This window comes from Poecilia formosa, unplaced genomic scaffold, assembly GCF_000485575.1.
Source record: "Poecilia formosa unplaced genomic scaffold, Poecilia_formosa-5.1.2 Scaffold197, whole genome shotgun sequence".
Taxonomy (NCBI): domain Eukaryota; kingdom Metazoa; phylum Chordata; class Actinopteri; order Cyprinodontiformes; family Poeciliidae; genus Poecilia; species Poecilia formosa.
In genome coordinates this window covers 453,738-468,971 of record NW_006800136.1, presented here as the reverse complement: position 1 = coordinate 468,971, position 15,234 = coordinate 453,738, and the positions used below count along the sequence as shown (strand labels likewise).

Genomic DNA, 15,234 nt, shown 5'->3' with positions numbered 1-15,234 from the left:
GAAAAAGAAAAGAAACATTTCATTGCCAAATATGCTGTAACACAGCATTCCTTTAGTGTATACTAGATCATGTTGAAGCTAAAACTATACCACTTAAGGAGTTCTGGGTATAACATATTTACAAACAAAGATGGTTTTTTTTATCTTAGATGGCAAAAAGTAAAAAAATTTGAACAGTTTTTGCTAAATTACTGCTCTGAATATGTCGTACTTCAGCAAACGTCCTTTTTTTGAGTCTTTATTCTCCAGTTAACGAGTCATTACTAGATTAGTTGACACTTTTTCAACAATCAATTCATCACAAAAAAATCCTACTATTATTTTAACTCAATAAGTTTGCGTATTCTTGAACAAGAAAAAAAAAAAAACAGTCAAAATTCCAGTCAGAACAATGCTAGGGACTCACGATGTTTTCAGAAAGCAAATTCGCTCAAGGACATTTTATCCCTGTGTTGGTTCATGTTTATGTTCAGTTTCAATCTTAGTCTTGTTTTCCAGTCATATTGTTGGCTGCCTTATCATTCCATCCAGCAAAAGAAACAACAAAAAAAACAAAAGTAATGTTATAGGTTCATGTTGACCTCTGACCTGTGCTGTATATTGCCCAACAAACAACGTGAAGCACATTCACTGCACTCAAGATAAAAAACAAAAGAAAACAAAAAAAAGAAAACCCTACAGTGTCCTTTTAAAAACGCAAACTTTCTGACGATAAATTAAAAAGACAAAAAGGTCAAAACGAAACCTATTTATATTCCGGCGGTATAAAACAAGCTGAAAATTAAGGGTCGAGTCAGTGGAAAGGAAATGAGCAGAGAGAGCCGGCACACCGACATTCACCCTATAAGTCTGTGATGTAATGGATCACCGGGGACAAGTGCGTCAGAGGAGATCAAGTTTAACGTCATCCCACATTTTCCTCGGTTCCCCCCTCTTTTCTGCTTCTCCACTCGTCTGCCTCCTTCTCTCTTAGCGAGAAAATAACCTTGGAAATCTCACGCTGTCTGAATACTTCACTCTGCGAACGCAGCAGCGCGGCATTGAGCGAGAGGGAAAAAAAAAAAAAAAAACTAAACAAAAGGAAAAGATTTAAATGAGACACACAAAGGTAAATTACAGCCCAACGCGTTTTCTTCGTCGACACAGAGATGACGAAGGTCCAGGATGCAATCGGAGCAATTTCTCTATGAAACCTGGTTTTATTTCCTGCAGAGCAGCGGCTCTCGGGCAGGACCAACAAAGACAGATAGATGAAGAAAACAAGAGTCTGAGGACGGCTTTATTACTTTATTTAAAAAAAAGAAAAAATAAAGGATGACGCTTTTGAGTGTTGCGGTCAGGAATCGGCATTGACTGGTTCGCCCCTCTGACCGCTTCTTGCATTGTGCCTGGAAGCTTTGAAGCCCAACAGCCTTTGAGAGGGAGTTGAAAGGCGGCGTTTTTAATCAAATATTCATTAAGTGCAAAGCCGGCGAGGCACCGCCGCCAACCTTTGGCCACTGATGCTTCCAAATCCTCTCACAGGTGGTCTCCAGAAGAGGCCAGGCAGAATCCCAAAAGCCGTTTTCACACACGAGCAGAAATGTGCAGAAGAAGACACGAACAATACAGGCTTGTGTTTTTAGCGGCGGTTGTTGTTGTTGTTGTTGTTGTTCACGCCGGGGGTTTCACAGGTGGAGATTTTCCGCCAGCGATGCGCTCAAACGGCAAGATATTTTTGGGGAAAAAAAACAAAACAAAAACGCCGCACAGGAGGTGAAGTGAATAAAGACTAAAGTTTCTACATGGTGAAGTAAAAGACTTACTGCCAGTCATTGCAAATTGTTGTTTTTTGCAGGCAAAGGTCCCACAGCCAGGTGTTAGGTGAAACAGGTGACGTTTTTTTTTTTTTTGTTTGTTTGTTTTTAATAAAGTAAGGATGGTTTGAATACAGTCTGTTTGACCTTCAGAAATTAAATAATGTTTTGGCTCATTTGGATTTTTTTTTCCATTTACAGAGGTTATCTTTGCTATAAATTCAAATTGTTTTTATTTCCTTTATTTAACCAGGCAAAACTCCATCGAGATCTAGATCTCATTTTCAAGAGGGTCCTGAAAATGATCAATTTGTTTGATGATGTGAAATATTGAAGAGTGACAGAAAAGGAAAAAAAAAAAAAAAAAGACTGTAGGAAGACAAAATACGTTCTGATGATGCTGTACAGGCGAGGAGAGGAAAATAATCTCTGACGCTCCAGAAGACTGGTTAGTATGTCTTCACACTCTCACAACCGTAAAACTACATTTTGCAGATCAGAATTTCCTCAAACGACGCTCTTCGCTCTCACACACACAGTTTGTTCTACCGCTGTTACAAAACAAAACGTCCGTTTACTTACGCTGCTGGTTCTCATCTTCAGGTGGTAAATGAGCCATGTGTAGTTGAATTCCCTCTCTTCAGCATTGACAGATTTGGGATGGATACACACTTTTCCGTCGGTCTGGGTGTACACCTTGACCCTGAGGTGGACGAGACGAAACAGCAAAGCTCATCTTGACGTACTTGGTGGATTCTACTTCAACAAGCAAAAACAACCGGTGCTGCTAAATTTAAACATCACTGACCCTCCCAAAGCATTACTAATGAAAGAAACATATACAGTTTTACAGAAATTGTGAACATTCAGTTATCCGATTCAGCGTCTTTAATCTCAAGTTGGTAAAATACGCCTTGCTGTACGGTTCATAAATGTACAGAAGGTTTTCAAAGGTTGCCTTAAGCCCAAAGCAGCACCACTGGGGCTCCATGCGAGTCACTAAAGAATATCTGGCTCAGAATCAAGGGCAAGTTTCAAAATAGAGGAAGAACAACCATCATTGAACGTGATCTGTGAATCCGACTCAGTCTGACTCATTCGCAGGCCGAAGCGGGTTGAGACCCCTGGATGTGGGTCGTCAAAGGTCAGGCAAGCCTTCCTGGGTAAAAAAGCCAAATAGTTTTCCTACAGAGGCTGTTCAGGGTGAGCTTCAGCAAATTCAGAAATCTCAGCACTGATTGGATGGATGGAGTTAATCTCTCAGAGTAGGGAGTTCGTTGGGCGTTTAACGTCCTCAGAGAGCGAAAGTTGTTGCTCTAAAGCCCCAATGAGAATCTCTGTGATTCTATAAACTGCGACAATTTTTGCAGTTCTTACTTATAAATACTCAACACAACCCTGCTTTTAATAAAAGGAATAAAATAATTGAAGAAGAAAAAAAAAAGAACCCTCTTTAGTCAGAGGAATACGAGGGTCATATGAAAACCTTGGGCTTGTTCCTATTGAGACTCCCCTCCATAGCAGAAAGTCCGGAGTTCATTTGAGAATTTTTCTGATTTAATTGAATCCATTTTTCCTCTACAAGTAATATGTTCCCAGGGCCACAATGGCAGCAGCACAATCCCAAGGCATGAAAAAAAATTAATACAAAAATCGGGCTTCGCATTCAAAAGTTGGGCCAAGGGATCTTTTGATGAAACATCACAAACATTCTCTAATTATTTCTCAGCTCTTTGTGACCAGAAAGTTATATTTATGCTTTCATCTTTCATAGCAGAAGCTGTTTCCTGGGGCTGGAATATGAGGTGAAGTTGCAGGACAGATTTGCTTCTTGTGACCTTTTATTTTTTTTTTTTGGTGTGTATGAATGTCACTTTGTGTGAAATTTCTAAACCTAACAACATTACAACCTGAGGATTTTTGCTACTTAAAATGATTTATTTGTATAGTTTTCTTCTTGGGCATTATTTTCTTTTCTCAAATGCCATGAGATTTGAAGTTTTCCACCACACATTGCATTTCTCATCCACATCAGGCTTTACGGCCGAAAGGTGTTTGTGACGGGTTACGTAACGACACGCTCATTTTGACCACTTCTATTCACTGGATCTTATGTCTAACAGAAAAACCCTGCCATGGTAAAGTGGTAAAATCACACTTCAACACACCATTCACAGAATTCAAATCCAAGGTTAAGGCGGCTCTGACTTTCATATAAAGTCTATCGCTCAGAAACACTTTTCCTTTCGAAAAGTAGGAAATATTACGTCTTACGCCTCACATTCAAGGCCAATCGTCTGTCTGCACATATTCTGTTCTCAGTGGTACGAAAACCGACAAGATCAAATTTGTTGGAAGAAAAAAAAAACTGGATTCCAATCGCATGCATTTAGCTTGTTATTCTCAGAATGCTTCCTTTCATGTCTGCTAGAGAACAGAAGAACAAAAGAAAGCAGAAAGTCTGATAATCATGTCCAAGTTTAAAGTGACATCCTGTTCCAAATGTGTGTGCGTGTGTGTGTGTGTGTGTGTGTGTGTGTGTGGCAACAAAACAAAACCGACTGCTGCACAGCAGAGAACTAACTGCAGATTGATTTGGTAACAAAGGAAAGAGCCCCTACACAAGCAATTAAATCCTTTTATCTTACGACCGGCTAGCTTCACATGCAAACGAAAAGGACTCGGTGGAAATTCATGGCATTCATGAAGGTGTCACTAAGCGCTAAAACAGAAGCGCGATCCCTTGATATCGTTTAAATAAACTGTGCTGTGAAAAACTATCACCCCCTTACAGATTTCTTTAGCTTTTGTTTTGCTGGCGTACGTACATGTTTTAGCTCAAACACAATCAGCGTAAATACACAAAGGAGTCCTCAAATGAGGACTTAATCTAAAAATAAGGAAAAAAATGAACTATGTCAAGTTGGCCCTATGTGAAAAGGTCATTAATAAATGCTAATTAGTCAAACCTGAATTTTAAAAGACACACTCAAGGGCCTGTTTACTGCTAACCCTCACTTTGTTAGGACCTGTCCGACAACACGAAGTAGGCTGAAACATCTTAAAGGCAAAACGTTGTGAACTTTTTTTGGAAGATGTGCGCCGGGATACATCTGGTGTACAACGTCGAACGTCAAATGTGGTGACGGCAGTTTGATCGACTTGTCTGCTTCGGGATCTGAGAGACGTAAACTCGGATCCTTAGTAGAATAACCCCGCAGGTAGAAACGTGCGACTGTCTTAAAAAAAGAGACAGAATGAATATTTTTGAGTGGCTTGGTCAAAGTCTGGACGAAAATCCAAAAAGATGCGGAGGCATAACGTTCAGCAAACTGTTCATGCTCAAATCTCATATAAAGATGTTGGATTCAGACAGTTGTGCAGAAGACTGGATTAACATTTCTCTAGAATGATGTAAAGGAGTCGTTGCCAGCTGCTGGAAACTATCAATGACAGCAGTCGTCCCCAAGGGGAAAACAATTCATTTATTTATTTTTTTACAGAGAAAAATAAACTGATTGATTATTTGAAAACTGTATTCTGTATTCACTCTTGTCTGACATTCAGCAAGGCAAAAACAGAAGAGACATGTAAGGGGTTAAACTCCTTTTACAGCACGGTATCGCACACTGCTTGTAATCTGAGTTGATATGTAATGAAATGTGATATATAAATAAAACTGCCATTCCCAAAGCCATTTATGTTTGGCACACAGGTCAAAGCTGCCACATATGACAGCTGCCTCAGGGCACCTCCGTGATGAGTGCATTGATCTTGAGCTGCAAAAGTGCCTTTGTTTCGTTCTTTCTTTTTTTTTTTCTGACAATTTTTGAAACACGGTTGCCGCACAGCTGCGACTGTCACAGTACCCTTCCAAAACTCCTTCTAGAAGTGTGATGAGTGACTGTAGCGCTGGCACCATTTGTCTTTCAGGGAGAGGAAAAAAAAAACAAAACAAAAAAACAAAACAAAGGACACAATGGATAATTTACTTCTCAACTGTGAGCTTTCTCGGACTGACAGACTCACCCAGGTCTCTTTTTGTTGTAAGAGGGTCGGATCATGGCCACCTTAGGGTACAGCCCAGCAACAATCACTGCCTTGATCAACTTCTCATTGTCTGAGGAAATATAAGACCGTCGTATTTAATTACACACGGCTCCATTGAAGGGTTCTCTGGTTGAAAACATACACTGCTCATTAATAGTTGGGGATGTTTGGCTTTCAGGTGAAATCCATGGAAAACGATGGCATTTAGGTGGAATCATTCAATGGTGATTGCTTCATCTCAGATAATGTGTTGACACAAAAGCCGAATAATCCCCAACATTTTGAGAGTAAAATAATCTGAACGATAAAAGAAAACTCCTGTAGTTACCCGAGTTGATGTTGGATTTAGCGTCTTTGGGATCCCGGCTGCTGACAAAGCCAGCACTCATGAGATGTTCAGCAAACTGACCTTTCATGTTGTGCAGCATCTAAACAATGAAAAGGACACATTACTGGGGTGCAAGTTTGTAGTTTACAGGCTTCATGTGCAGAGTGTTAAACGCCTTTTTGTTTTCTGAAGTTGACAGAGTAGCAGCATGATTTTACCCAGGATATCTGCTTTGACAGCCAGCCTGCAGCCGGCTGATTGGCAGTCACGCCAAATGCAGCTTGGATACTGTCATTTTTAAACAAGGTTGCATTTATAAGTGTGGTGAGTGGCAGTCATTTAGCTCCCACGCCATCTAGAATGTTTTGAATATTTTGCAAGTGAGAAAAAGAAGAAATATGTGAGTCATGGAGCCGAAATCAGCTTTGTAGGCCAAGACAGCAAGGAAACCTTTGGCTTCATGTGGCCACAGAATTACATGTAAACTTAAAGATAAAAAGAACAATATGTGTATATGTGCGCGCTCATCCAATATTTTATTTTATTTTTTTATACAAGCAGGTCAGAATATTGGAAAGAAACATGTGGGAGCCAGAGAAAACTCATTGAAATGATATTAAACTGGAGGATTAATAAGAAGTAAAAAGTTCACTGGTTTCAAAACATAACTTTTTTTTTTTTTTTTTTCCATTTCCTTACACCAGCATCTTGCTCTTGCCGAGGGCACATCAGAAAATCAAATTACCATATACAAGACGTAAACTTTTTTCTAAGCTCTGAAACTGGCTAACACTTAGCTGCTAATCATGAACAAGTTTGCATCTCCTTCGGCGCTTCCCATCAGTGCTAAACTAAACGGTTAATTACTTATTGAATTAATTTGTTTTGTTTATTTTAATAAGTCTGGACTTTTTAATCACCTCAAAGTTCAAACTTTACACCCGAACTGCACTCAACAGATTATTTGATAAGGTTGAGATTTATTTCACATCCACAACATACAGAATAGCTAATCCTGAATTTAACATTTTTACATTTATTATTGATACTATAAAACACATTCTGTGCTTTGTGAAACATTTTTTTATTTGTGAAAAACAAAAAAAATAGGAATTCTTAGTTTTGTCCTGAAAATGTTGCTCATAATCGTTTTAGCCTAACATCATTTAATGTTTGTTTGTGAGTTAAATGTGTTGCTGCTCTTCTGCAAATTACTTTGAACTGAATCACCCCCCCCCCCCATCTGTCAGATGCAAAAAAAATGAAAAACGAAACAGTTTGCAATCAGCCAGCCTCACCTGGAGTGTGTTGGCAGACAGGAAGTTGTCCCAGCAGAACTCCCTCTCATACCTGGACCCCCGCTGCTTGGCTTCCTGCCATCCCTGGCAGCCGGCGCATGAGAAATTAAGACGTAATTAAGTCATCCAACAGCCGCAGCTTAAGAGGCGACGTGAGGGTCACGGCTGTGGGATTCATTTACCTTGAAGGCGTAAACAATAGTGAGGTGGTCACTCTTTGAGTTTCTGGACAGAGTCCTTCTCCTCATGTCTGCCATCTTCTCTTTACCCTAGAAGAGACGGGCAGTTCCAAAAAAATGCTTAAACATTCACGATGGATAAAAAAGAACTAACAAAACAGCCAGAAGGCAGATTGCAGCAGCGCGCTGAAGTGTGCGTGCTTGCATCTGCTGTCGACGTCGGCTTTCATGTCTGTGGACGCGGCGCAACCTACCAAGGGTATGAAGAAAGGGTCTTTGAAGCTGAGCGAAGCGGCGATGGTGAGCACGGGGTCGAGGCATCCCAGCAGAGCGCCGAACAGGATCAGCTTGCCGATGTGCGGCTCCACGGGGAGCCGCGCCAGGTGGAAACCCAGCGGCGTCAGGTTCTCTGCGTGGTCCAGAGCGTTCTGCCGCAACGCGTCACAAAGACCAGAGGGAAACGTTTCATGTCACCCTGAGCTCAGGACGGCGCGTTTCTAATGACACCCGTCAAAATCAAGTGGCAGAGGTTTGACAAGTGCGTAACAAGTTTTAGGAGAAGTACGTTGAAAGTATTTCTGAGTTTTAATAACAGAAGCTTTGCAATAAGGTTAGCAGCATTGCATCATCAAACATGAAACTTAACTGGGTGATTTTAAGAGAAAATGGGGAGTATTTGTTGTGTTTCTGTGTTTAATTTCATATTTTTTTGATCTGTGTTACATTCAAGGTAACCAGTTGGTAATAGAAGGTGACTGTGCCAGTTTGCTGATTAAGTATTAGACAGAAATTTGCAGTACATCAATAAATCTCAATTCTCCCCTCAGGCAAGGTCTCCAAACTTTTTTTTTTAATATATACATAAAAAATTTCTACATCTCAGAATCGATTCTAGGGCATGAAAGCACACATGATAACTGTGGGTTTTTTTTCTCTCTTTTGCTTCTCTCATGATGAAGGTTGGGAATCTGTACACTTCAAACACCATGAATAATCCAAAACTAGACACAAACATGCCTCGTTGTGTGAGGACTGGTTGCTCTGGATCCCATAAGGCTGCATGGTTTTTTAGAGTTTTTGAAACATATTTAGTTTTCTTCAACTATTTCATATTTTATCATTTTGCCAAATCAAAAATCTGCATGTCATTGGGACTTTATAAGACCCATACCATGTATGATAAAACAGTGAAATTCAAAGAAAAGTAATGCACGGTTTTCCAATATTCTTTTAAATAAAAGTTATAGTCCACAGCCTGTGGCTCCACTGTGGCTCTGGATGACTTTAAAAATGATAAAGAACCGACTGACGTTTTCAAACAACCACTGGTCAGGATTTTTAATATGATTTTCATTCAATATTCCTGGGATGTGCCGTCTGTAAAATGAACTTTGGTGACAAATATTTGATTAAAATAACATTAACAGCTATTAAAAATGTAAAAAAAAAAAAAAATTACGAGGAGATATGGAAATAAGGACACACCAACAAAGATCCTAGAAGAAATTCATGAAATTGGGAGGATTACTTCTCCAATTAACTTACATACAGACTGATTTATTAAAAACGAGAAGAAATGTAGCAAATTATGTCATAGACAGGGCAGTAGTAAAGATAAGATGAGTTATTTTCTCTTTTCTCTCCTGCCCTTCCTGTAATATTGATATGATTTGAATTTTTTTGTGTAATGTGTGGAAATGTTTTTTTCTTTAAAGCTAAACTGCTGTTACAAGGATTGTTAGTATCTATACATCAATTATATTTGTATATAATCCTACCAAGGCAAAATTTAAAACGACATAAGGCCAACTAACTTTTTTTTTTATGAATTTAAAACATTTTAATGCTTTATTTTAGACATGTTGATTTAAGATGTCTTAAAGATGTGCAGACAGCTTGAGATGAAGTTACAGAACTATTTGATCCCTGTCAATCCACCCCCCGACCCCGAAACAAACTATATGTAATCTTTACAGTTTCCTACCAGGTCTGTGAGGCTCTTGATGGCGAGGTTAACCGCCTTCTCGCTCGGCGGGTCCAAGGCCTTCTCCAGAAATCGACTAATGGAGCCGAGCTTCAGAATCTAAAGGGCGTACATCAATTTTCATCCAGTCAGCCGAAGCATTTCATCGCACACCAGATTACAAACCAAACTGTTGGGTATTGCATGAAATTAGGGCTCGTGTGCATCTCTCTCTGTCCGACAAGCGCACTCGAAAGGCGGTTTGGACGCGCGCCACTCGACACGCATTTGTATGGAGCCGCTTTAATGCGATTCCCTTAGTGCCAGAAAGAGAGAATTTGTGATAAGAGCTGATTCTATGAATGTCCACATTCACTTAAAGTGCATTCATTTCCACATCAAAAAAAAAAAAGGCAGACTTTTAAATTCACCAAAGAGTAAAGTAGCAACCACACATCCACTCTGCAATTGACAAAAAGGTGGGGTGTGGGAGAGACGGAGTGTCTGTGCATTAGAGATTCAGCCTGGGGTCTGCATGTTGTCAGAGTGTCTGTCACTCTGAGGTTAGTCTGACGCATTAGTCAGCCTCTCACCCACCAGCTTTGAAAAAAAAAAAAAAAAACATCACACACACACACACACACACACACTCAAATTTATTGAACTGAGGCTGCAGGAAGATGCACGCTTGAAGTCCCATACAATAAAGCTGCTGGTGAGAACAATCTCTGCAAACACCAGAACTGAATGAACTTTGGCTTTATGTTCCATTAGCGATGCTTTAAACACTTTCGAGTGCGCTACGAGGATTCAAAGAGACAAACAGCAGCAAGCAGCCAACAGAGGAAAAAAAGAGAGAGAGATGTTCATGTACGAGAAAGAGGCAATAACAGATGTGATTACACTGTATGTAAAAAAAAACAGAAACAGTTGGAAAAGGGTCGTGAGTCAGTCTGGGATGTCCTTCCTCAATCCTCATTAACAAAAGAGAACCAAACCCCATCAGCACTGACTAATCCTTCACGCTTGGTTGGAATACTGATACAACACATAAAGTAGGATAAATGTCTCTTAGAAAACTGCAAATCAGGGGATTTCTGTAGATATTAATACTTTTTTTTTTGGCATAATTCTCGTTGCAAATCTGATTGCTGTAATTTTGCAGAAGCGGCAGCGGATAAACTGGCATAGCCTTTAAACACGGTCCATGCATTTCCAACGATGCCGCAGCGTTTCTAGAAGCTTGATGTCGGCGTGCTTTATGCACGTAAAAACTGGCTGTGGTGTGTGTTGGGGATCAACACCCAATTGCAACTAAGGCTTATTTATCCGATCCAAAACGTGACCACTCATAAATAGAAGTAATTAAGACTGGGTCGAAAAAAAAAAAAAAAATCCATGATCCATCAAGGCTGAAGCTTATCACGTCTGGAAGATGAGTTTTACACTTCCATGACTGAGAGGTTGCAAGCTATGAAAGAAACTGTAAAGATGCAAATAGTAAGTCAAATTTAAGACGTTTTAAGATCTTTTTAATGCCACCTTGAATGAAATTTAGGCCAGAAAAAACTATAAATTAGGGGATGACTGGGGGAATCCTACTGACTTGTATGGGCTGGCAACACAAGTAAAAACAGACCTTGTCCAGCCAACTGGTCACACATTTGCACTTACCCATGTTAGAAAATAGCTAGCTAGCAAGGTTGTATTAGCAACTAGCTAGCGATGCCTAGAGTGTCCTGCAAGAATTAAACAACTACAAATAAGATTAAATAGCCATGCCACGGCAAAATTTACAATCTATGATTAGTGTATTTAAGGCCAACTTACATTTTTTAAATTAATTTAAGACATTTTATGGCCTCAATTTTATATGCATGAATTTAAGACTTTTCAAGGATGTGCAGACACTGTGTGCATTTCAAAAGTGAAAATTGGACAGAACTGGACAGTGATTCTGTAATGACCCAACCCTGTGTGGACTGTCTAAAAACAAAGCATATGGCAGAAAAGCCCTTTTGATTTGTTTAAACAGGGTCCACAGTTTAAGATAAAAAGGTGGTCAAATATCCAGCTAGAATTATGCTAGAACATTAAACAAAAGCCATTAATGAGGTTGCATGTTTATATTTGAGCGTGCATGCAGAATTTTAATCCTGTGTGGATAAGAGAAAATTTACATTAAATTCAAACTTCTACATTCACAGGAATAGTTGGAAAATTCTAAAAATTAAATATTCACATGCTTGGAAAAGAAGCACAAATGAAGCACATTGATTCTTATGCTGCTTGTACATTTCTGGCTGGTACTGAAGCAAACCTCCCTTCAGTTCGGTTCCTCAGCCAAAGCCAATCTCTTTCTCCCCACATACATCACCTTTATCTGCAAGCAGAGCTCCTCCAGCGGTGTCCTCATAATTTCAGGTAATTGATAGGCTTCCAGCAGGCTGGCCCTAAGCCCATTGTACAGATGATAGCACTTTCCTGGTTGCACCCTGGATATATGTAAAAAAAAAAGAACCAGACAGAGAGAGAAGGGAGAAAAAGATTACATGTTATATCAGTCCTGTGACAAGGGCTTAATTTGAGAAATCAGTGGGATGAAACTGCACACAGTAAGCGGCTCCTGCTAATTGGGCCTTGCTGCACTTTGATGTCAGAGCAACCGAACAGAACCGACATCTCAAGTCGCAGAGACACGAACCAACCTGGGTGTGTCTGAACTTTGCCTCTCTGTGTTTGCAGATGGGGAAGCAGTAAGATGTGAGCTGGTTGAAGAGATCCTGTTCTAGTGCGCGATACGTAGACGGATTAATGGGAAAGGTGTCTTTATTCTAAATGTTTTAAAATATATATCTAAATGTAAAGGTCAGGGACATGCACAGACAGACACCAGGTGGTGCTAGAGCACCTGCCTATTTCTTCCAGACAAAAAAAAAATGCCCTTCTGAATTTCTTTTTGTTTTTTTAAATAAAGTGTATCATACGTGGCCCAAAGGTAGCATTTGTAATTTTGCCCAACCCCAGTCTCAAACCTGCCTCTCTCCATGTAATGTTTTGTGCTAACATTGGGCTCCTTCTTGTTTTCAAATTTGTGGATTTCAAATGGATATTTAAAATAAAACAAACAAATAAATAAATGGATATTTTATACACACTTTTGTGGCACTGCTATACTTTGTTCTGTTGTTGCCAATTTGAGAAACAAACCAGAAGCATGTTTAACATTATTAAACATCTAAATCAGGCATAATATGGCTACTGACTTGAAACAGATACGATGTTGAAGATGCGCCTGTAACAAATTTCACAGTGCTAAGGCAGCCAGCAGTTCCACGCGCCGCACAAAGTGTCCACTTCTGCCAGTACCTGCCAGCACGTCCTTTCCTCTGTTTGGCGTTGGCCAAGCTAACCCACTCGGCCGTCATGGTGCTGATGTTGTTGTCGGTGTCAAAGTTGGTCTCCTTAATCTTTCCTCCATCAATCACATAAACGACATCATCTATGGTGATGCTGAGAGGACGGGTGGGGGGATAAGTCAGGAAAGAAAAGAGAAAAACTGATGAAATCATAAAAAAAAGGTTTATGGAAATCTTTTTAGCATATTTAACAAGAAGAGTCTATATTAAGTGAGGAGATGTTAGGTGGAGCAGCTTCAGTTTATGTGAATGTGGCGCCGTGTGAACACTAAATTAAACTTTCTCATCCATGTTGTGGAGACAGGATTTGTGATCAATCCAAGAAAAATATGCTAATTAGCATCCAATTAGCTTTTATCCCGGTAATGACTGGCACTCAGCGCAAAGGAGAGAGAGAAAAAAAAGGCCGCACTTAGAGAAGTAATGGACTTGAGACTAATCATGGAAACAAAACATACACACCTGGTCTCCGCGATATTGGTTGCAATCACAATCTTTCTAACTCCTGGCGGGGGTCTTTTGAAAACCTGGAGGAGGTTGGAGAAGAAAGATGAAACGGGATGTTTTGGTCGACTGGCGGATGATCAGAGAACAAAGAGAAAGTTTACCTGCGTCTGATTAACAGTGGGCATGAGGGAGTGCAGAGGGATGATGACGAACCTTTCTGAAAGATCGGATATAAAAGGAAAGCTGAGATAAAGCAGCAGCAAACAGAATAGAATAGGTGGATAAGTTAAATGTAAACGCATGACATGTGCTGTATTTATTACATCCAAGTATAATAATTGGTCGTGTGTTTTGCAAACAGTGACATTTAAACACGTGTTGCCCATAAGCTGGAAATTCAAATGGAAAGACAAATAGTTTAATTAATAAACTTGATACATTTTAAAAATTGAGTTACTCGAATTGTTTCATGAATCATTGCAGCCCTAATCTAACAAATTAACCAAAATCAGAAGCTTATAAAGCTGTGACATTTTTCAAATTGTTTAAAGGATGTAATCTGTAAATCTCATTCGTTCTGGATCTTACCAAAAAGAAATAATGTTGTTGGTGTATCAGAGAAAAAAACAAAACAAAACTGTCTATTCTCTCGTGTTAAATGAAGTCTAAGCCAAAAACCATTGAAAAAAAGTTGAGCGTACCTGATCGGAACATCTGCTGCGCCATGAGGAGGTCATTGAGACTGCTAATGTTGTCCCAGCCAGGCAGGAAAACCAAGATTGCTCCCTCCTGCCAGAAACGATTACAGAGCCGTCTTTAAACAAAGGCTACGGTAAAAGCAAACCTGCCAAATATCCGTTAAATAGTCATTACAACAATGAATGAGCACGATGCCCAGCATCGAGGAGCCGAGGTGAGCCAACGAGGCCGACTTCCCTTCGGCCTCTTGATGAGAGAGAGAACGCCTTGCCAACATCGTTACGACATCCTACTGTAACGGGTCAGTCTCTGCTGCACAGCAGCTCACGTCTCTCTGACACCACGAAAGAAAAGCAGACCACCAAAGCAAAAAAAAAAAAACAAAAAAAAATGCACACAAATGACAGCTGAGAGACGTTTCAATGTAAGGAAACCATGGACAGAGCCTGCAAATGATGATGTCGGCCAACCTGGCGAGAAACCAAACTAATACAATAACGCTGCAATATCTGAAACAAGGAAATGATCAAAGGACAAACCAATAATTCCTACATCAGACTTGTAGTTTTTTTTAATGCATGTTTGGGAAACCTACTGAAATAAATAAATACAGGAGTTAATATAAGCACTGAACACATAAATTAAGATACATTCAATGAAGTGGAACGGAACAGGGAATAAGTATCGAACACATGATGAAAAAGGCCTCATCTGCCTTTTTCTAAGCAAAAAAAGGCATAAAAACCTAAGGAACTAGCTGAGCTACTGAACAGCTGCAATACCAGACACCTGCAAGTAATCAAAATCTCCACAGTGTTTCCATTTGTAACTAAAGCACTTAAGATTGTTGTTTCACACTTAAAATTTATTGCATAAGAAAAAAATAAATAAATACTGGATTGAACCAGAAGCATCTACCGCAGAATAATGTAGCCAGATAAAATATGGCAGGTTGGCTTTTAGACATAAATATGACTTGTGTCTGTGGCTTTAATAAAGTCTTACGCCACACTTCATGCAGCTTTCAAAACACCACCATCGCTGGCAGACGGCAA

At 39.7% G+C, this 15,234-nt stretch overlaps 1 protein-coding gene across 3 annotated transcripts in view; it reads right to left on the bottom strand.

The window, feature by feature from the left end:
• dhx36 (DEAH (Asp-Glu-Ala-His) box polypeptide 36) overlaps positions 1-15,234 on the bottom strand; it is a 32,895-nt gene that overhangs the window by 1,722 nt on the left and 15,939 nt on the right. For all 3 annotated transcript variants that reach the window (XM_007566673.2, XM_016678966.1, XM_016678967.1), the window contains 12 exons: positions 14,182-14,269; positions 13,642-13,697; positions 13,496-13,560; positions 12,984-13,127; positions 11,992-12,109; positions 9,636-9,734; positions 7,906-8,079; positions 7,655-7,741; positions 7,473-7,556; positions 6,175-6,274; positions 5,826-5,916; positions 2,379-2,499 (listed from right to left, as the gene is read on the bottom strand). In XM_007566673.2, the coding sequence (XP_007566735.1) occupies positions 2,379-2,499; positions 5,826-5,916; positions 6,175-6,274; positions 7,473-7,556; positions 7,655-7,741; positions 7,906-8,079; positions 9,636-9,734; positions 11,992-12,109; positions 12,984-13,127; positions 13,496-13,560; positions 13,642-13,697; positions 14,182-14,269 (1,227 nt within the window). The remainder of the gene's footprint in view (positions 1-2,378; positions 2,500-5,825; positions 5,917-6,174; positions 6,275-7,472; positions 7,557-7,654; positions 7,742-7,905; positions 8,080-9,635; positions 9,735-11,991; positions 12,110-12,983; positions 13,128-13,495; positions 13,561-13,641; positions 13,698-14,181; positions 14,270-15,234) is intronic.